This window comes from Podarcis liolepis (genome assembly GCF_965112155.1).
Source record: "Podarcis liolepis genome assembly, chromosome: 12".
NCBI classification, from domain to species: Eukaryota; Metazoa; Chordata; class Lepidosauria; order Squamata; family Lacertidae; genus Podarcis; species Podarcis liolepis.
In genome coordinates this window covers 42,528,704-42,548,736 of record NC_139563.1, presented here as the reverse complement: position 1 = coordinate 42,548,736, position 20,033 = coordinate 42,528,704, and the positions used below count along the sequence as shown (strand labels likewise).

The 20,033-nt window shown below is 43.5% G+C and overlaps 1 protein-coding gene across 5 annotated transcripts in view; it reads left to right on the top strand.

Annotated features, from left to right (window-relative positions):
• NEK10 (NIMA related kinase 10) overlaps positions 1-20,033 on the top strand; it is a 107,812-nt gene that overhangs the window by 31,536 nt on the left and 56,243 nt on the right. For all 5 annotated transcript variants that reach the window (XM_083467857.1, XM_083467855.1, XM_083467854.1 and 2 more), the window contains exons 20-23: positions 2,181-2,226; positions 4,127-4,248; positions 5,878-5,980; positions 17,045-17,120. In XM_083467857.1, the coding sequence (XP_083323983.1) occupies positions 2,181-2,226; positions 4,127-4,248; positions 5,878-5,980; positions 17,045-17,120 (347 nt within the window). The remainder of the gene's footprint in view (positions 1-2,180; positions 2,227-4,126; positions 4,249-5,877; positions 5,981-17,044; positions 17,121-20,033) is intronic.

Sequence of the window (20,033 nt, the reverse complement as noted above, 5' to 3'; positions counted from 1 at the left end):
TATATTTTTTAAAAAACAAGTCATGCTGCAACACTTGGCAGTTGCCAGGTAATGACAGGGTGCCAATACCGCTTTGTTTTTCAGGTTCCTATTTTCCCTGCTTTAGGGAACAGAAATATTTTCCAGTTACATTTGCTTCCCCCCACATAACCTCTAGCTGTAATGAGCAGGGGGCAAATTTCAGCAGGAAAACAGGATATGGGAGAGTGTTACAAATTATTCCGCACCTGAATTGTGCACCTGGTCGGAATAGCTGCTCCCCGCAGCTGCTTTTGGTTTGTAAAGAAAGAGCACAGAATCCCAACACACTATTAAAGTAATGGGACCTGGGTGGTGCTGTGGTCTAAACCACTGAGCCTCTTGGGCTTGCCGATCAGAAGGTTGGCAGTCCGAATCCCCGCGACAGGGTGAGCTCCCATTGCTCTGTCCCAGCTCCTGCCAACCTAGCAGTTCGAAAGCACACCAGTGCAAGTAGATAAATAGGTATCGCTGTGGCGGGAAGGTAACGGTGTTTCCGTGTGCTCTGGTTTCTGTCACAGTGTCTTGTTGTGCCAGAAGCGGTTATGTCATGCTGGCCCCCTGACCCGGAAAGCTGTCTGTCGACAAACACTTGACTCCCTCGGCCTGAAAGCGAGATGAGCCCATAGTCACCTTTGACTGGACTTAATCATCCAGGGGTTCTTTACCTTTGCCTATTAAAGCGATATCTAGTTTAACCCCTAAATATCATAGAACATACATGAAGGACCATTATTAAGCTAGCTGTCATGAAGTCTTGCTATACATCCATTAAGCTGGATTCTCATGGATTATGCATTATGAGAACCAGTTTCTTATATCCTTTTTCCTGCCGAAATACAGTGGTGCCTCGCGAGACGAAATTAATTCGTTCTGCGAGTTTTTTCGTCTTGCGAATTTTTCGTCTTGCGAAGCACGGTTTCCCATAGGAATGCACGGGGGGGGGGGGAGGAAACAAACTTGCAAGACGTTTTCGTCTTGCGAAGCAAGCCCATAGGGAAATTTGTCTTGCGAAGCAACTCAAAAAACGAAAAACTCTTTCGTCTTGCAAGCTTTTCGTCTTGTGAGGCATTCGTCTTGCGAGGTACCACTGTATATGAAAATGCATCTAAGACTGTATGTGTGTGGTGATGCTCACATAAGGAATTTGTGTGCCCTTTTCATGTTGCACTGGGCAAACTCTATTGGTATTTGCAGCTTTACCCTTCCCTCTTCTAGACCCCACAAATCCAGATGGTCCCGCAACTGCCCAGAGTCAATTGTGGGTGTGTGGGTGTTTGAGTGGAGTGGAGTGGGAAGAGCAGAATGTGAGGTCCCCTTGTGCACTGAATGGAAGTCCATTTCACTCTCACACAGAGACCATGGAACATTGCTTGCTGTGCTCACTTTTTTTACAGTGGTACCTCGGGTTAAGTACTTAATTCGTTCCAGAGGTCCGTTCTTAACCTGAAACTGTTCTTAACCTGAAGCACCACTTTAGCTAATGGGGCCTCCTGCTGCTGCCACGCCGCTGGAGCACAATTTCTGTTCTCATCCTGAAGCAAAGTTCTTAACCCGAGGTACTATTTCTGGGTTAGCGGAGTCTGTAACCTGAAGTGTATGTAACCTGAAGCGTATGTAACCCGAGGTACCACTGTATTTCTCTTTCTTGAAATAGAACAACCCTTACATAGGAGACAATGAAATATTTGAGGGGACTGCACCCCCCCAAGTTGATGGGCGTTGCCATTGCACCATGTCATGTGATTGATTATGTGGGGCGGTGCTTACCTGGGCCTGCCTAATATTGTATTCAAGTTGGCCCCTCGAGTTACCCTTATTTATTTTTTTAAGCATTCTGCAAAGTAGGCCATAAAGAGACCAAATACCGATAAAAGGAGAGAGAAAACCTTACTAAAGAGAATTGAGCAATTTTGGGTACTACAGTATTTCCGTAGGCAGTATAGAGAAGACAGACGTTATGGTTATCTCTTACTGATTCTGGCCACAATTTCTTAAATAAAGAAGTGATTCCTGCACAGTGTCAAAGGTCAAGATACTGTGCTGGTGTTCACAGTCTTAAAACTTATTTGCCATAACTGCCACCAAGAGGAACATTCTGAAGATATGATACAAATGGATGTTCCATCTAACCTTAACTGTATACATTATTTTTATTGTAGCTTTATCATCCTAATGTCGTACGATATTACAGAACCTTCTTAGAAAGTAAGTATGCACTTTCAGGGCTACATTCCATAACGAGTATATTGTTATAATAAGATTAAAGGGGAAAAAAGATAACTACAAAAAGAAAATGATCTATATATTTTCTGTTGTCGTCAGGAAGCTTATATTCCAGCTGCAGCCCCCACATTAGGAGACCTGGGAAAAATTGATTTGATTTCAGGTGCAGTCCTATACCTACTTACCTGGGAGTAGGGCTTTTTTTCAGCCAGAACTCACCGAACTCAGTTCCCGTACCTCTCAGGTGGGCGCCATTGCCATTATAAGAGAACAAGGGAGGCATTTGTGGTGAGTTCCAGCACCTCTTTTTCTAGAAAATTAGCACTGCCTGGGAGTAAGCCACATTTAACCCAGTAAATCTTACTTCCGAGTAGACATGTATAAGATTGTGCTTTAGTCAGGATTCAAATAGAAGGCAAGAGACTTGAAGCATCAGTATATAGGTGGGATTATGTCAGGTCTGGAAATAAAAATCTGCATTGTATCCCACTAACACCTGTTCAGAGTAATTGAATGGACCCAAGTTAGTCATGTCGTTTAATTTTAATGCATCTACTCTGACTAGGAGTGATGTTGGATCCAATCCTCTATTTTTCCTGCATGCTTTCCTTTAGAGGTTGTTGAGGATTTTGGCCTAGGTGAATAAGATGCAGATAAATGTTTGCAAGGATGGAGACGTACACTGTAGGCAGTGTGTTCCTTGTGCTAGAGGCCAGATGCCGTTGATGTTCCAGGTGGCTCATAACTCTCAACCGATCTCTGTGGCTGGAGTCCTGGGTGGCTTCCACTTGGACCTTGTTGACCACCATGAGTATAACCAGGACTTTTTTAAAGGGTATACAGTAATGACACCTCTTTTTATTGTTGTTAAGAAGTGTGGCACTTACTGTAACAACTTCATGGTGAAAATAAAAAATTTCCTTCCAGTAGCACCTTAAAGACCAACTAAGTTAGTTCTTGGTATGCTACTGGAAGGAAATTTTTTATTTTGACTATGGCAGACCAACACGGCTACCTATCTGTAACTTCATGGTGAGTACAGGCAACTAGTTGTCTAGAAAAAAAGCACTGAGTATAACCCAGACAAAGACTAGCCCAACTTATAGTGTTGTGGATGCTTTAGATTTGCTAGTTATTTATGTTAGGCCAGTAATGGAAAACAAGTGAAGTCCCAACTAAAGAAGAATGGCAACTTAAACCGATGGAATATGCACATCTTGCGCACTTAACATATAGAATAAGAGAACAAGAAGAACCTACATTTAAAGAAGATTGGAAAATGTTTATTGAATATATGGGGGGGAATTGTGTACACTTGAAAACGTTGGCAGCATTAAGATAAATTCAACAGTGTAAATAAGTTTTGGTGGATGTAATAAAGGAATACTGAATGGTTTAGTTTATGTAAAATATGCAGAGATTTATGATTTGCAAAATGAACCATGGAAAGAGAAGAAGGGAAGTCACTGATATTTTAAGGGTGTTTAAATGAGTATTCTAAATTCAGATTTGGGTGCTTCATAGGGGGCCGTAGAGAGGGGGCCAGGATGAGAGGAATGGTAAATCTCTCTTGCACAAGTAGGGCACCACAGCTGAATGCTTTTCTACTGGTAGTCCAGTTTTAGGGATTTTTGAGAAGGCACCATTGTAACGGTTTAACCATTTAATCATTTTCCTCTGGTGGTACAGATCCCTCTGCTGTTACATTCCTGCCAGAGTAGTGGTAAGCCACTTAGTCTTCCTATACAGGAATCATTGGTCAGACTGGATTCCAAAACGCTCAGGAGGTATACCTGGATAATGCCTCCTGGCCAATCACTGGGCACATAAATGAAAATTTCCCTCTTGTTTTGCTGCTTCTATTTCATTTTGTTGCTTGTAGGTGACAGGCTGTACATAGTCATGGAGCTCATAGAAGGGGCACCGCTGGGAGAACATTTTCATTCTTTGAAGGAGAAGCAGCAACAGTTTACGGAAGACAGACTATGGCACATATTCATTCAAGTAAGGACCTGCGCGTATCTTCGTTGATTTTCTTTTTCTTGCTTTTTGCTTCTAGGATAATCTTTCATCGCTGCATATCAGTCAGGGATCTGTCCTTTTGCACTTTGCAAAGTGCGTACATGTTGCCTGCGCTATGCAGTTGATGATATATTGCGCCCAAGGTGGGATAAACTAAATGTCACTGGTGCTGAAGCATATTACAACGGAGCTTCTTAGATGAGGCGGTGCAGAGAATGTAAGATTCTGGAGATCGTCAGCAGAAGTGAAAATGACAAAGCTTGCTGTACACACCATCCCTTCCCTTTTCTGAAAAATGCACAGGAACACAGGACTCCACCAGAGGCAATGCCATCTCTGTCCTAGCTCACCTCCCAGATACAAAGCTAAGAGGGCTGTGCATGGGAACCCAGCAATCTGACTTATGTCATTGGTCCATTAGCTCAATATTGTCTGTTGCAACGGGCGTGACGGCTCTTTTCCCCCTTTCACTGTTGGGCCTGTCCACTCACTTAAATATAGTGCACCCACCTCACAGAACACCACTTCCACAAATTCCCTCAAACTAACTCAGGTTATCTTGTGGGGGGGGGACTTGCGTGAGGGAAAACTTAGTAATTTGGAGTCTCAGGCAGGATTTGTTCAAATAAACAATAATGATTTTATTTAACAAGGAAGTTTAGGACATGAGTGGATAAAACTTAGGATACTTCAGTTTACAATGTTATTTCACTTCAAGGTTTTCTCAGTTGTTTCACACTTAATGCTTTGGTTCTTAACTTAATACTTTGGTTCTTAACAAGGTGGTGCTTTCTGTCAGTTACACACCCCTTAGACAACCCTACTCCTGAGGTACTCCAAGTAATAGACCCAAGGTTTCACTGGTTTGGGAGTCTTCTCCTACTAGAAGAATCTCTCCCCTCCTGACTGGAATGAGACCTAAGTAGACTGTCTCTTTACAGCTTCTACTTCTCCTGTCTCAACCTCATCCTCCCAGTTAATTCCTGGTCTAATTACTCTTACAGGACACTGTCCTTCACACTAATCTCAGAGACTCTTTTCTCTAGCTTGTGATATTTTTCTCAGAGTGGATGTTTCTACCGAGAACCAACTCTCACTCCCTATCTTCCTACTTATCCTCCCAACCTCAGTCCCAATATGTTCCAAAACCTCCTCCCAACACTGCCTCCAAAACTCACTAACTGCCTCCAAATCCTCTCCTTTTCAACTCCCCCCTCCCCAAACCTCCCTCGGCCAATCAGAGGCTGCCATATATTAACCCTTTTCTGGCATAGGGAAAAGAAAAAGGAAATACTTCGGGACCCAACCTGCCCCAGCAAAAATAAACTTTTCCATCACACTTGTCAATGAAGCTCTGGGCTTTCAGGCAGCGGACATCACCAGCCCAATCTGAAAATGCCAGGGATTGAACCTGAGGCCTTGCACAGCAGGAGCTTTACAGCCCCTCCCTATAGCAAATGGCTTTCTTAAATGGTTTTGTGCTCCAAAGTTTAGTTGCAGCTCTTCCTGTAAGACGCTTGCTCCTCACGTCCCCAGGTTCTAAGCTGCCCCTTGGTTATTGCTGGTGAATATGGCTTTGCATTTGCGCTAAGACTTTTCTTTGTTGTAAAGCTGTGTTTAGCTCTTCGGTATTTGCACAAAGAGAAGAGAATTGTCCATCGAGACCTCACTCCAAACAATATCATGCTGGGAGATAAGGATAAAGTAACCATCAGTAAGTTCTAGTTTTGTAACCTTGGACTGTTTAAGTAGAAAGTGATTTCTTTCCATTGTGAATTGCAGTAAATTAATTCAGAATAAATGACATCACCAAACCATTTCTAATGCATATCTACAAGCGAAACCTTTTCTTTCCAGACAATACTATACTGTTTGTATCTTTCCTGTGTATGGGGAAACTAATACATTTCTTCTGCGTTATTGCTTTATTATTTAAATCCTTCTGTTGCTCATAGTTCTCAGGCTTGCTTCTGTTCTGTTTTTACACTCTTGTGGTTTCCTTCTAGTCCAGGTGCTTCATTTTGGTTTTCTAAAAAAGGGAACACATAAGCACAACTATTTGCCACAGCACATTTTTGTTTTTCAAATTATTATGCTGGTCTTTCTCCATAAACCTCTGGGTGACAATTGCTCTGTTTGGATTATCAAATTCTGGCTTAATAAGCCAGGATACGCACAGAGTTATTGTCTCTGTAGTCTGCTTTTACTTTGCACAACTAGTAAAACAAACCAGGAAGCTGTAGTTTACTTTGGCTTTCTATTTTAGGAGAACTGGGAACTATGGGTAGACTTTCAAACTAGACAGGATTTGGATGCCAACATTAAACCATGCAACCAAGAATCATGGTTAAGGGTTTTCAATCATGTTGGAATTTGGATTCCAAATCCTGGCTTGTTGGGAAGCCATTAAACATAGTTTTCAGTTCACATGTAAGGAGAAACTGTGGTTACCTATGTCCCTTTGGGGTTTTCCTTGATCGTGTGGAGGTAGGAACAAAGTAGGAACAAGGAGTCTTCATGCCAGATTTGTACATATTCTGGTTTCTTAGTCCTTGATGTGATTTCTTAAACATGGGCAGGATTCACAATCCAGTAATGATATCAGCTCAAAGATATACATCTTATTTAAATGCCATGTACACATGCATAGTTTTCGTGGTTAGAGGCACACCCAGTGCCTTGTTCCCCTTCCAAACATAAGGAGAATATAATTCAAATGGGATCAATGTCATTGCAACTTCATTTGATGTCAAAGAGCCAACTGTCCAAAATTTATCCAGACTGAGCCCAGATTTGTGTTGAGTGTATTTGCTACCTGGCGAACAGTTGTCAAAGTGGGAATGGAATAAGTGGATGGTGGGCAGTTGGGGGTGATATTGATCCATTACTGAATTTGTTTCAATATCTGTTTGACATATCCTTCAATGGCACACAAATGAGCCCATATTCATTCAGCCTGGAGTGGATACTGTTGAGATGAAAGTACCCCTTGTGGTGTGTGTGTGTGTGTGTGTGTGTGTGTGTGTGTGTATGTATGTGTGTGTGTGTGTGAGAGAGAGAGAGAGAGAGAGAGAGAGAATCTCAGTATTTAATTAGGCAGAAGGAAGGAGAGAGAGGTACCGTATTTTTCGCCCCATAGGACGCACCGGCCCATAGGACGCACCTAGTTTTTTGGGGGGGAAATAAAGAATTTTTTTTTATCCCCCCCCGAGCTTCCCCCGACCCCAGCCCCCAGAACAGGCTGCTATCCACAAGCCGTGGGAGAGCTGCGCGAAGTCGCGCAGCTCTCCCACGGCTAGCGGAGGACTGCGCAGAACCCGAAGCTTGGGGCGTGCTGAGCTCAGCGCACCCCAAGCTTCTGGGTGCCGGCAAGCTCTCCGCTAGCCGTGGGAGAGCTGCGTCTCCCACGGCTAGCGGACAGCTTCCTGAAGCCTGGAGAGCAAGAGGGGTCGGTGCGCACCGACCCCCTTCGCTCTCCAGACTTCAGCGAAAGCCTGCATTCGCCCCATAGGACGCACACGCATTTCCCCTTCATTTTTGGAGGGGAAAAGTTGCGTCCTATAGGGCGAAAAATACGGTAATCTTCACTGTTGTTGCAAGTTAGGAATTTAATAATTCTTCATTCAATTAATTTGTTGCTTGGAGTAGGGCATGTGTCTCTGAAAGTTGGTAGCATGATTTAGGTTAGTGTGCTGTAATAATGATATCTTAGATGAAGAACAAATAAGCACTGTGGGTTTGGGGGGGAAGGCATTAGCTTTGTTTCCTTTGGGGCAAACGAGCTTTCTTAATGTTTCCATTTCTCATTTAGGCTTCATGAATAATTAAATAGTGTGATTATGAGCTTCTGAGCCTGTGTTTAAGTCATTGCGCACTTACAGCCAACCTCCCCCCCCCCCCGCAACAAACCTCGAAAAGACAAGGCTTTATCACATTAATAGCTAAATAACCATCAACTGTAATTGAACCATTTTGGGAATGGTTGTCTTGTCTTCTGCATCTTCGGAAGATGTAGAGCAGCATAAAACCCAGTAGGCTGGATTAGGAAGAATTAAGTGTGCTTTGAGCATAGCAAATCATGTGGCGCTTTGAGATGCCAATAAACATGTCACATCTCTTCCATGAAGGTTGTGAAATTGCGAGCTCTTGATTAGCCCTTTAAGCCAGAGGTGAGGAATCTCTACTCTATATGCTGTTTGACTACAGCTCCCATCATTCCTGACCATTGGCCATGCTGACTGGGGCTCATGGGAGATGGAGTACAGCAACATCTGCAGGGTGGAAGGCGCCTCATCCTTGTATTAAACGGTGCACTCCTTTATTTGCCTGTGCACAGCCTCAAGAACACTAGAAGAGCCTGCTGGATCCAGCCAATAGCCCATCCAGTCTAGCATCTTGTTCTCACAATGGCTGCAACCAGATGTGTGTGGGAAACCAGCAAGCAGGATTTGAGCATAACAGCACCCTCCCCTCCTGTGGTTTCCAGCAACTGAGCAACATCTCCATCATGACTGGCAGATATTTTATATGTATACGCACTGCCTTAGATGCAATTTGCAATATTTGAAGAGATGACCCAATGCCATTTTCTATATGTGATATGTGTTAGCAGTTCCCCTGTGCAGTAGTACACTTGTGCTAACAGGTAGGGTTGGAGCATAGGGACAAGGTGATATCTTTATTTCATTTTTCTTGAACTTGCCTTCCAAGGACCTCAGGGCTGTGTACATGGTTCCCCTTCCCTTCCTTTTATCCACACAAGAATAACCCAGTGTGGTACTTTAGGCTGAGAAACAACTGGCTGGAATGGTCAATCATTTGTTGTCGTTTAGTCGTGTCTGACTCTTCGTGACTCCATGGACCAGAGCATGCCAGGCACTCCTGTCTTCCACCGCCTCCCGCAGTTTGGTCAGGCTCATGTTTGTAGCTTCGAGAACACTGTCCAAGCATCTTGTCCTCTGTCATCCCCTTCTCCTTGTGCCCTCCATCTTTCCCAACATCAGGGTATTTTCCAGGGAGTCTTCTCTTCTCATGAGGTGGCCAAAGTATTCGAGCCTCTACTTCACAATCTGTCCTTCCAGTGAGCACTCAGGGCTGATTTCCTTCAGAATGGATAGGTTTGGTCTTCTTGCAGTCCATGGGACTCTCAAGAGTCTCCTCCAGCACCATAATTCAAAAGCATCAATTCTTCGGCGATCAGCCTTCTTGATGGTCCAGCTCTCACTTCCATACATCACTACTGGGAAAACCATGGCTTTAACTATATGGACCTTTGCTGGCAAGGTGATGTCTCTGCTTTTTTTTTTTTTTTTTTGGTCAATCATATCTCAGCTCAATAAGCCCACATTTAAACAAGCCCATACCCAGAGCCCCTTCGCTTCTCCCTCTGTGGTATAAGAAACCAATCCAGGAAGTCTCTAATCATAATGTCCCATTTTGCCTGAATGAGGAAACTGTTGTTACCAGCTTTGGAACAAACTAGGATATCAAACCATGGTTTTGAAGTTGGCTTAATATCCTGACTTGTTCCAAAGCTTGTAATCATAGTTTCTAAGTTCAGATTAAACTCTCCTACACTGGTAAAGTGTACCTGATCCCATAATTTGTGCAGTGACTGACTTGAACCACAGCCTAACATTCTGTTAAATATCTGGTTTATAATTATGAGACTGCTGCTGATTTTAAAAGTAAAAAACCCCTGTCGTTAGACGTGTGTATCATTAATGTGTTTTGCACTTTTTTTGTTATTTTATGTTTCGGTTGAATGTATACTTATAGTAAGGTTTTGAATATATGTTTATAATAAGGTTCAATGAGGCTTTGTGGGGGGATGTTACAAAGCAGGGTTAAAATCTAGATAAAGATAAAATACATAAAGCATTATGAATTTCATTTATTAGTGCTTTTTATGAAAAGCAATCTCAAAGCGGCTTGCAGCACAATACAAGAATTAAAACCAATACGAAACTGGAACAAAATAGAAGCTAAACACATCCATTGAGGGAGCCACAATATCTAAAACTCACCAAGTCTAAAAACCTGACTGAAAAGAGAGGGCATTGCCTTGTGCCTAAAAGCAGCTGTCCTGACATTATGGAGATTAACATTTAAATCAGGGCAAGCCAACAGCTGATACCAAACCCTTGTCCACTCATAGGTAAGTCCCATTGCATTCAATGCGGCTTACTCCCAAGTAAACAGGGCTTGCAGTCTTCATTACTCTGCCACCTCTCTTTTATTCCTGTGATTCTGGTGATGAAAGGGAAAGAAAAAACACATCATATGAAACGTGAACACTGTATCAAAAGGATGGACTTAGTAAAAATGGAACCTGGCGATTTGCTTTAGGCTAAATTTCCCATCCTTGACCTCTCCAGATGTTTTGGACTAAAACCATCCCTGAATATTGGCCATACCGTCTAGGGCTGATAGGAATTGTAGTCCAAAAAAGCTGGATGGCTTCAGATTGTGGAAGGCAGGTTTATGCTTCCATTTGCTTATTTGTATTGTAGAGTAACTTCCACAACTTTTATTCTGTTTTAAACATTTTGCAGTCTCTCGTTCTTCCAGGATTTTCATAGTATCATCTTCATGTTAGTGCAGGGATTCTGTTCATCCTTATATAATATATCTTCTTTTTAAGTAATGTCTATATAATTGGCTGGCATCTCTCCAGTTCCCGAAAGGAAAGGAAAGAGGACTGCTCATTAGTAGATTTGCTCCCAAAGGTAACGCTTTAATAGTGCTCTTCCACAGCTGATTGATGTAAAGGAGAGCGCCAGATTCCTTATTGTGCATTTCAGAGGCACCGTGTGCTGGTGTCCGGATATAAATTATACAGGATGGAACGCTGTAAGTTTTAATTTATTTGGCTGAACGGAACCAAGTGACATGGAAGCATGCAGCACGAGCAAAATAAAACAGCTGTATTGTCACGTTGCTCAAAGTGCAGGCATGACTCTTGTCTGCTGCTCAGCCATATACACCTGTGTGCATCCAGCCTTCAGCAACTTGGTGCCCTCTCCAGATGTTTTGAGCTACAATCAGCTCCTGAAAACAAAGCTGTGGCCTGATGGGGATGATGACGAGGCTTACAATCTAAAATATCTGGAGGGCGTTGTGTTGGCCAAGCCTGGTCTGCTGTAACAGATGAGAACATTATAGCTAGTGCTCTGCCAAAATCCATCCTCTGGTTTCTCAGATGTTTTCTTCGCCCGCTAAATAGGCTTCCATTTCTCTGCCTTATTTTCAGGACAATAAATTATTGAGAATTTAGGTTTGGGATCTCATTTATAATGATTTTAAAAGGATCTTTAAAATCTCATTCCCCCCAAAACCAGAAGCATTCCTATTGGGTATTGTGGGAAATGAGATTCCAAAAGATTTAAAGGAAGTATTCATGTACGCCACCACCGCAGCAAAGAGTTGTGATTGCACAGAACTGGAAAAGGGAATGTTTACCGACCAAAAAAGTTTGGTTGACCAAATTAATGGAGTACGCAGAGATGGACAAGTTGACTGGGCAGATAAGAGATCAAACAAAACAAACATTTAAAAAGATTGGAACATATTCAAACAATATTTGAAAGGCTATCATGGGGAAATTGAAATTTTAACTGGTTTTGAATAACTTCTGTCAGAAAAAATACTAAAATATAGTGGGAAAACAGGAAAACAAACTCATAGACGTGTTAAGAGAGGCATTCAAACTGAGGACCCAAGTAAGAAGGGGAGGGAAGTCGAGTATAAAAGGAATACGAATGAATCAAGCAATTAAGCACAAATTTTTGTTTTTGTTTTCTTTAATATTACGTATTTAGAAATACATGTTTAGCCATAGGAGAACTGAGATGTTATAATATGATTCTATGAATGTCAATTAAAAGAAACCAATAAAGATGATTTGTAAAAAAGAAGAGGGGAATTTAGGTTGGTACGGGACTTTGAGCTTCGCTTACCTGACTGCCTGTCCTTTCTGATCTGGAAAAGCCCCATGGGAGGAATTACTTCCTGATACTGTACTCTGGACTTAGATGAAAGTGCAGCCGCCTGCAAAGGTTGCAAAGTGCAAGTCCTGGTGAGATGACTTGTAGAATGAAAGGACGGACATCCACAAATTCCCCTTGGCAATCTCAGAAGCAAGGCAAGCACATCAAAAACCTTGAACCAGAATTTCCCCTCCTTTTCAATAATTTTCAAATGCAGTTTTTTCTCCTCATTACTTAATGAAGTATTGTGCGCAATATACTAATTCTAACACTATACAGATGTTATGGGCATTCCATCCTACGGTCCTCAGTGTTATTATATCGCTTCAGATTGTGTTTGTGGATTTGAAACATTGTCAAAGCTTACCTAGTAACAGAGTAGTCATGCCTTGCACAAGGAGGCGTTTTACTGTTTGTGCAGTTTTTACCTCCTAGAATAGTAGTTTTAAGTATGAGACAGGCTGCATTAAAACAGGTGGCCACTGCATGGTGCTCTTGCATTATGTTTAGTAGCCCATCTTCTCGCTCATTCAACCTTTTCCAGTAGAGGATTGGAATAGCTTTTGCAAGGTGCCCAAAACAGCCCTTGAAAAACGTTGGCATGGAATGAAATGGAGAGAAGGCAAGACAGTGGAGTTACTCCAGCCTTGTCTTATTTGGTGCAATGCTACTGCTGTAAACTTGCAAGACACCTTTATTTTTATTTCTGTTTTTTTACAAAGCTTGTATTAGAACAGAAGAATGTGTGTGAGTTTTCAAGGTAGCATTAAAACCTCTTAAAACATTACCTCTAGCTGAACTGATGTAAACATCTAAAACTGGCATCACATCCATCTAAACCCTAAATTGGATGCAGGTGACAAATGCTTTTCTCGAGTCAGGATAGTATTCTCAGGGGTTGTATAAAGAATGTGGGAAACAGCTACTTGGACAAAATGACCTGCTTTCACGGAGGTACAGTTGGTTCACACCTGTTTTCTTTATTTCTTTATTTCTTTTTACAGTGTTTAATACTGAATGTCAGAACGATTTCAATCTGTCCCCCCCCCCCCCTGTTTTTTGTACAGCCTGGAGTACTACTGTTAGTAGCTATGTTATTACAATTGCATATTAATTGGGGAAATAACAGGGCAAGAGGCATAAAAGGGCATCATCACAAAACAACACAAATCTTAGCATTTCAGCTATGATGCAAGGTGAAGCAGTAGCTTCTGACAACAGATTCAAGGGCTGGTGCCATTTTCTTGTGTCGAGTATTCATTTCTCTGTCATAAATAAATAAATAAATAAATAAATAAATAAATAAATAAATATACCGTATTTTTCGCCCTATAGGACGCACCTTTTCCCCTCCAAAAATGAAGGGGAAATGTGTGTGCGTCCTATGGGGCGAATGCAGGCTTTCGCTGAAGCCTGGAGAGAGAGAGGGGTCGGTGCGCACCGACCCCTCTCACTCTCCAGGCTTTGTGGACCTCTCTGCAAGCAGCGGGAGCGCTCCCGCTGCTTGCGGAGAGTTGCCTGCATCCCGAAGCCTGCGCGCGCTGAGATCAGCACGTCCAGGCTTCGCGGACCTCTCCGCAAGCAGTGGGAGCCAGCGCTGGGCTCACACGGCTTGCAGAGAGCTGCCTGTTTGGGGGCTGGGGTCGGGGGAAGCTCGGGCCTCCCCCGCCCCAGCCCCACGCCTGGGGGGGAAAAAATAATTTTTCCCCTTTATTTCCCCCCCAAAAAACTAGGTGCGCCTTATGGGACGGTGTGTCCTATAGGGCGAAAAATACGGTAGCTAAGCTTGTCATTTTTCACTTTTCAGAACCGAATAAGCCCGGCACGGAGCATGACCTTTTAGAAGTTTGGCATTTGGATTAACTAATAGGTCATTGCTCTATAGGTTGAAGTAAATGGGAGGATCATTTGATGGTTTGGACACCAGCAGGAAACCAAATTTCCAATTCTGTCCCATCCTTTGTCTCTCCCCCTCCCCCCCGCTTTGGGCAAATCAGGGTTTGCCGTGTCGTTCTGAGCCTTTTATTTGTAAAATACCTATAAACACATATGATAGTATTTCCCTTTCCCCATAGCCTGTTTGCTCAGAAGTCAGTTCCACTGTCTCCCTCCATGGGACTCGCTTCCTCGTTTCCAAAAGGTGTGCATAGGCTTGCAGGCTTAGAGAGGTAAATACTGTATATTTGTGAGAGGGAGGGAGTTGAACATGGAAGTATTATGTCAGCTTATATCGTAGCATGCGGAACTTCGCAGAACATTGTTCAGGAGGTCAAACAAAATCAGTGAAATTTTGAACTCAGTGGTTCAAATCGATGCAGTTTTGAAAGGTTCAATCTGCCATCTTGATTTAAAATGGCATCCAAACATAGATGAAAACTTGTTTCTTGATATCAGGAACCACCATGCAGAATATGGTTACGATATCTTAAGAGCTGTCCAAATTGTTGCTGGCACTCGTCAGTCTCGAGAGACAATGGAGTGCACCTCTGGAGGTGAGGTCAAATTGCTGTGGAATGACAGTTCCAGCTGTGGCTGCAGAGCCTGATAACTCATAACTTTTGTCTCCTGTAAGGTTTTTTTCCTCCTCCTGTGTTAGCAGCTCTCTCCAGGGAACAAGCCAGGGCAATGTGCTGTCCAGACAACAAGACCACGCTCTCTGCTGTATATATGGAGACAGATATATGGTTTATTTACACATATATACAACCTGGGTCTATAGTGGAGGCGCTCCCAGCATTAACGCCCCCAGTGGGTCTTGTTTCTCCCATAGATGCAGCCTTGGGTTCAAACAGACATCAAGCATCATGCTCTGCTTCTATAGCTTTTCCACTTGTTTCCTTTAGCAGCCTGCAACCTTTTCTGCTTTAAGTCACATCGCAGCCAATGCTAAAACTCTAAACTGTGCTGTCAGGGGTTCAGGAGCAGAGGCAAGGGCAAGGGAGGAAACAGAGAGCGAGGGGGAGGAGGCAGAAGAAAAGATGAGTGATGACGACGACCCGAGATCTCCGAGTCTTTCCAGTGAATCAGAAGATTCACAGAAAGGAGCACCAGTGGCCAGGGCAAGGGGGGAGCCTAGGGGGACACCCCAGGAAGATAGAGCCAGAGGGGACTCAGAGGGGAGCAGTTGGAAATCGGGACCAGCGTCACCGCCAGAGAGCAGGGAAGAGGAAGGGCGCCAGGGATCAAGCGCTGGCAGCTCACAACAGGGGGGAGGGCACGAGTCAGGAGTGGCCACACCTCCATCGGGGAGCGAAGAAACGGTCAGACGGAAAGTGGAAGGTTGGGCGCGCGCGCCAAGTTCAAATGCACAGGAAAGTGACGCAGTAGGCAGCCCGGAAAGGGAGCCAGGTCCTAAAGCCCGGCGCAAGGAGACAGGAGGGTCCGGGGGGTCGGCGTCAGAAGAATCCCGGAAGGAAGAGACCCCGGGGGGCAGAGGGACCCAGAGGAGAACAGTCAGGCGGAAAAGGTGGAGCAGGGCTAGGATATTAAGTTGGTGTACAAGGGGCGGAGACTCAGACGGAGCTTCGCCGATCTAACGCATAAGACGTAGAGTTGCACGCAGCAGTTTGAGAATGGAAACGGTAACTCAATAAAGACTTTTACTTAATGATCGCTGGCTAGCGTGATCCTCTGTGAGCTAGGATCTGGGAGCAGCTCTGACATGTGCCTTTCCTTCTTCTCACTATTTAAAAGAGGGAGGACGTGCTCCACCCATTTCCCCTCTTTTTTGTTTCCTTAATGGTCCATCACCTTGCCCTTCATACACTTAATGGTTCCTCACCCCAGGCAATGACCTCATGAGGAAGCTAGCCTGGGGTGATGAACCATTCAAATATAAGCTAGCCTGGCTTATATTTTAACCCTTGCTGGATCCAGGGGTTCAGGAGGCTTGATTAAATTCCAACACTTACTGGGTCCAGGAATTTAGAGGAGTCTGGCACCCGCAAACTCATACTTTGCCGTGAGGTAAGAGTTGAAACATAAGCGTCCACTGACAATTAACATATTTTAAAGTGACCTTTTCAAAGGTTGCACCCTAGGATTGGGCTTCAGGGAATTGCTTCTTTTCAGCTGCTGCCAAGAACAGTAGCTGGGAAAAAGCTTAAGTAAGTGTGCCTATAGCTGGTATGTTGTTGAGCTTGGCATCTCTTCAGTTCTAATCTTCATAAATGGATTTTGATATCTATTTAAAACTGTGTTTCATTTCCAGGCTGGTGGCATAAGAGCTTAGGACAAGCAAATTCTATAAGCATTATATATTGGTATTGAGCCATCTACTGCCTAAAAACTGGCTGGCTTTGCACATCAGGGAGGAATCTGGGAGGAATCAAGCCACAGTGCTGGCTACATATGAACCAGCTCTTGTGGTTTCTTTGGAGAGAAGCCAAACTGTGAATGCTGAGTCATACATAAATGCTAAGTCAGCACTGTAGATTTTTTTTCTTCCAGCTTGGGAAAGGAAAGGGCAGGTGTGTGTGTGTGTGTGAGAGAGAGAGAGAGAGAGAGAGCGTGTGTGTAATTTGAGCAGTGTGCACTGGCATTCTCGCTCATTCACAGTAAATCATGAATGGGCGTCCCATGACATGCGAACCAGGCCACTCTATGTCATTCATAAAGAGCAAAGATAAGAGTAGAAGATGAGCAAATATTATTGTACGTTGCCTGATAATGCATAAATGAGGTGGTGGGGATAATATATCAAATATGAGTGATCTTTTTTTGCTCCAGCTATAATCAATAATTGAACCTGCTGAAGGAAAATAAATTTGCTTTATTTATTTTATTTCCAGCTGACTTTGGTCTTGCAAAGCAGAAACAGGAAAATAGCAAGCTTACCTCAGTTGTCGGAACTATTCTCTACTCCTGGTAAGAAAAAAAAGCCTTTCAGGTCTGCGAATTTGCTGCTTAAATATTGAATTAGTGGCCCCAAATATAATGTAGCCCTGATTCAGACAGTTAATTTTCCTAGGATATGTTTGGATTCTTTAATTTATTTATTTTTTGAATAAAGCATATCATGACACGCCATCTCATTTTAAAGTGCATGGAATTAAATATATCTAAATTCATGTGAAAACAGGCAAATCTCGACATGTTATCACACTTCATTTTTTTTGCTAATTAACTACAGTATCTAACAGTAATTAGAACCTTCAATTCTCTGAGGCATAACCTTCTTCTAATTCCCACTTTTGTTGTAGCTCTATTCAAGTTGCCCAGTTATGTACAATCTAATGCACAGTATTGTCTTGCTTTTCCTAATCCCAGAAGTTGGTTTTCCACACTTGGGAACTTTCACAGACAGGTTATATAAGCTTGTTCCAAAGAATGTGTCAGTTTGCTGTAGCAGTAGACATCTTAACTGTGAGAAATACTTGAACTATTGTTAGCGACGGACCCACTGGGAATATGTGTGGAAATGTGGTCATCTGAATAGGCTGTTGCTGTGCAGGTGTTCAGCTCAGATTGGCTCCCTTGGCTCCCAGTTGCTTTACTATATTCCTTAGAAGCCTCTTTCTGTTGACTCTTCGCTTCTTTCAGTCCTATTAGTCCTTTCTCGTGGTCATGATAATGAGGTGCTCACTAAATGGTGGGAACATGCATGCCAGTATGTCTTACAGAGGAATGCTTTGCATAACAGTGGTCCCCCCCCCCTTCTCGCTAATTAAAGAGACGAAAGAGACATTCTTAATCTGACATTTGTTGTTCTCTCAGGGGTCCGGCCCCCGACGATGCCCTTTACCTTTCCCTCAGCTATATACAGACCCAGGAATCCTATCCATATATCCCAGCCTCAGCCCAGTAGACCTGAAGGAGCGTCTCCACCCCCATTGTTCAGCCCGGACACTGAGGTCCAACTCTGAAGGCCTTCTGGCGGTTCCCTCCCTGCGAGAAGTGAGGTTACAGGAAACCAGGCAGAGGGCCTTCTTGGTAGTGGTGCCTGCCCTGTGGAACGCCCTCCCATCAGATGTCAAGGAGATAAACATCTATCTGACTTTTAGAAGACATCTGAAGGCAGCTACAGAGAGGTTTTTAATGTTTGAGGGCCTTTATGTTTTAATATTTTGTTGGAAGCCCCACACTGGTGGTGCTGTGGTCTAAACCACTGAGCCTCTTGGGATTGCCAGTCGGAAGGTCTGCAGTTCGAATCCCCACAACAGGGTGAGCTCCCGTTGCTCGGTTCCAGCTCCTGCTAACCTAGCAGTTCGAAAGCACGTCAAATTCCACTAGATAAATAGGTACCGCTCTGGTGGGAAGGTAAACGGTGTTTCCGTGCACTGCTCTGGTTCGCCAGAAGTGGCTTAGTCATGCTGGCCACATGACCCGGAAGCTGTCTGCGGACAAACGCCAGCTCCCTCAGCCAGTAAAGTGAGATGAGCGGCACAACCCCAGAGTCGTCCTTGACTGGACTTAACAGTCAGGGGTCCCTTTACCCATGTTTTAATATTTTGTTGGAAGCCACCAAGAATTCCTGGGGCAGAGGGGCCGCCAGGGGGCGCATTGGAAGATGGCCGACAATAACATCTCTCCGACCCACACAAGGTAATTAAGAGGCTGTGATGGGAGTATGCAGCCTCCCTTGCCCCCCCAAGGGAATGGGGGGGGACTGCCTTGCCTGCTGTGCCCATAATTCACCCCCAGATTCGAAAGAAGGGGGTAAGGGCACTAGGCATAAAGCCCTCGGGTGGAGTCCGGCTCTCCCGGACGCTGTCTCTGATCGCGCACTGGTTTGCATAAGCTCGAGATATTTAATTGGAAATGAAGCAAATGCACATATTTCAAGTGAAGAACGGGAGTGAAAACTGCTAACTGAAGTGACCTCTGTGGAACGAGAGCAACGGGTTTGGATTTAACGGAATACAACATGAAGAAATTACATCAGGTTCAGTATGCCGGAGCAGGACTGGATGGGGGGGACGGACTTTTTTTCTTTTCTTCTATGTGATTAATCAATAACCCCTTCTCAAAAAGAACCGCTGCATAACCGACCTAAGCAAGATGATTAAAAACTGTGTGGAAATAATTTACTACCAAAAGCTTGACATGTGAGATCGAGAAAAAGAACAAGGGCTTTTGATGGCGCAGCAACAAAAAGGGAGTCACCATTTTGACGGGTCTTGTCAAAAGATTTATCGGGAGGAGGAAGCTTTGTTTTCATACTGGATTCTTGGTAGAACCTCCTCGAGGTCTGAGAAAGAGGGACAGACCTGTGAAAAGTGAATAAGTAGACAGCAAGAATGTTTTTCTTTATGGAAGCGATGAAATACGGCTGCTGTCTGAAATATGACTCTTGGACGAACGGAAAAACCCACACAGGAATACAAATTTATTTGAACCTGTTTATGGAGACAATCAGAGGCCACAAAGACAAAGAGAGAGGAAAAATATATGAAAACAACTAGAAGAGATGTGGAAAACAGCAAGAAAGGATTGGACAGTATTTTGAACATTATTTGGACAGATTTGTGGACTTTTAAAGCAGTAGCAATAAGAGGATTGGACCCCTTTCGGAACTTGAAATATGGGTACCCCCAACAAAATTTAAAATTAGGCTCTGTAATTTGGAATTTATGTGATTTGATTTGATATGATTGGTCTGTTAATAAAAATTATTTTTTTAAAAAAGAATTCCTGGGGCAACCCAGTCAGATGGATGGCCTATAAATAATAAAATTATTATAATTATTATAGTTATTAACATCCATAATCACTGTGGGACTCTGAACCCTGCAATCTAGAAGCACATATATGTTATAGGTGTGATGCCCAAAATATGCC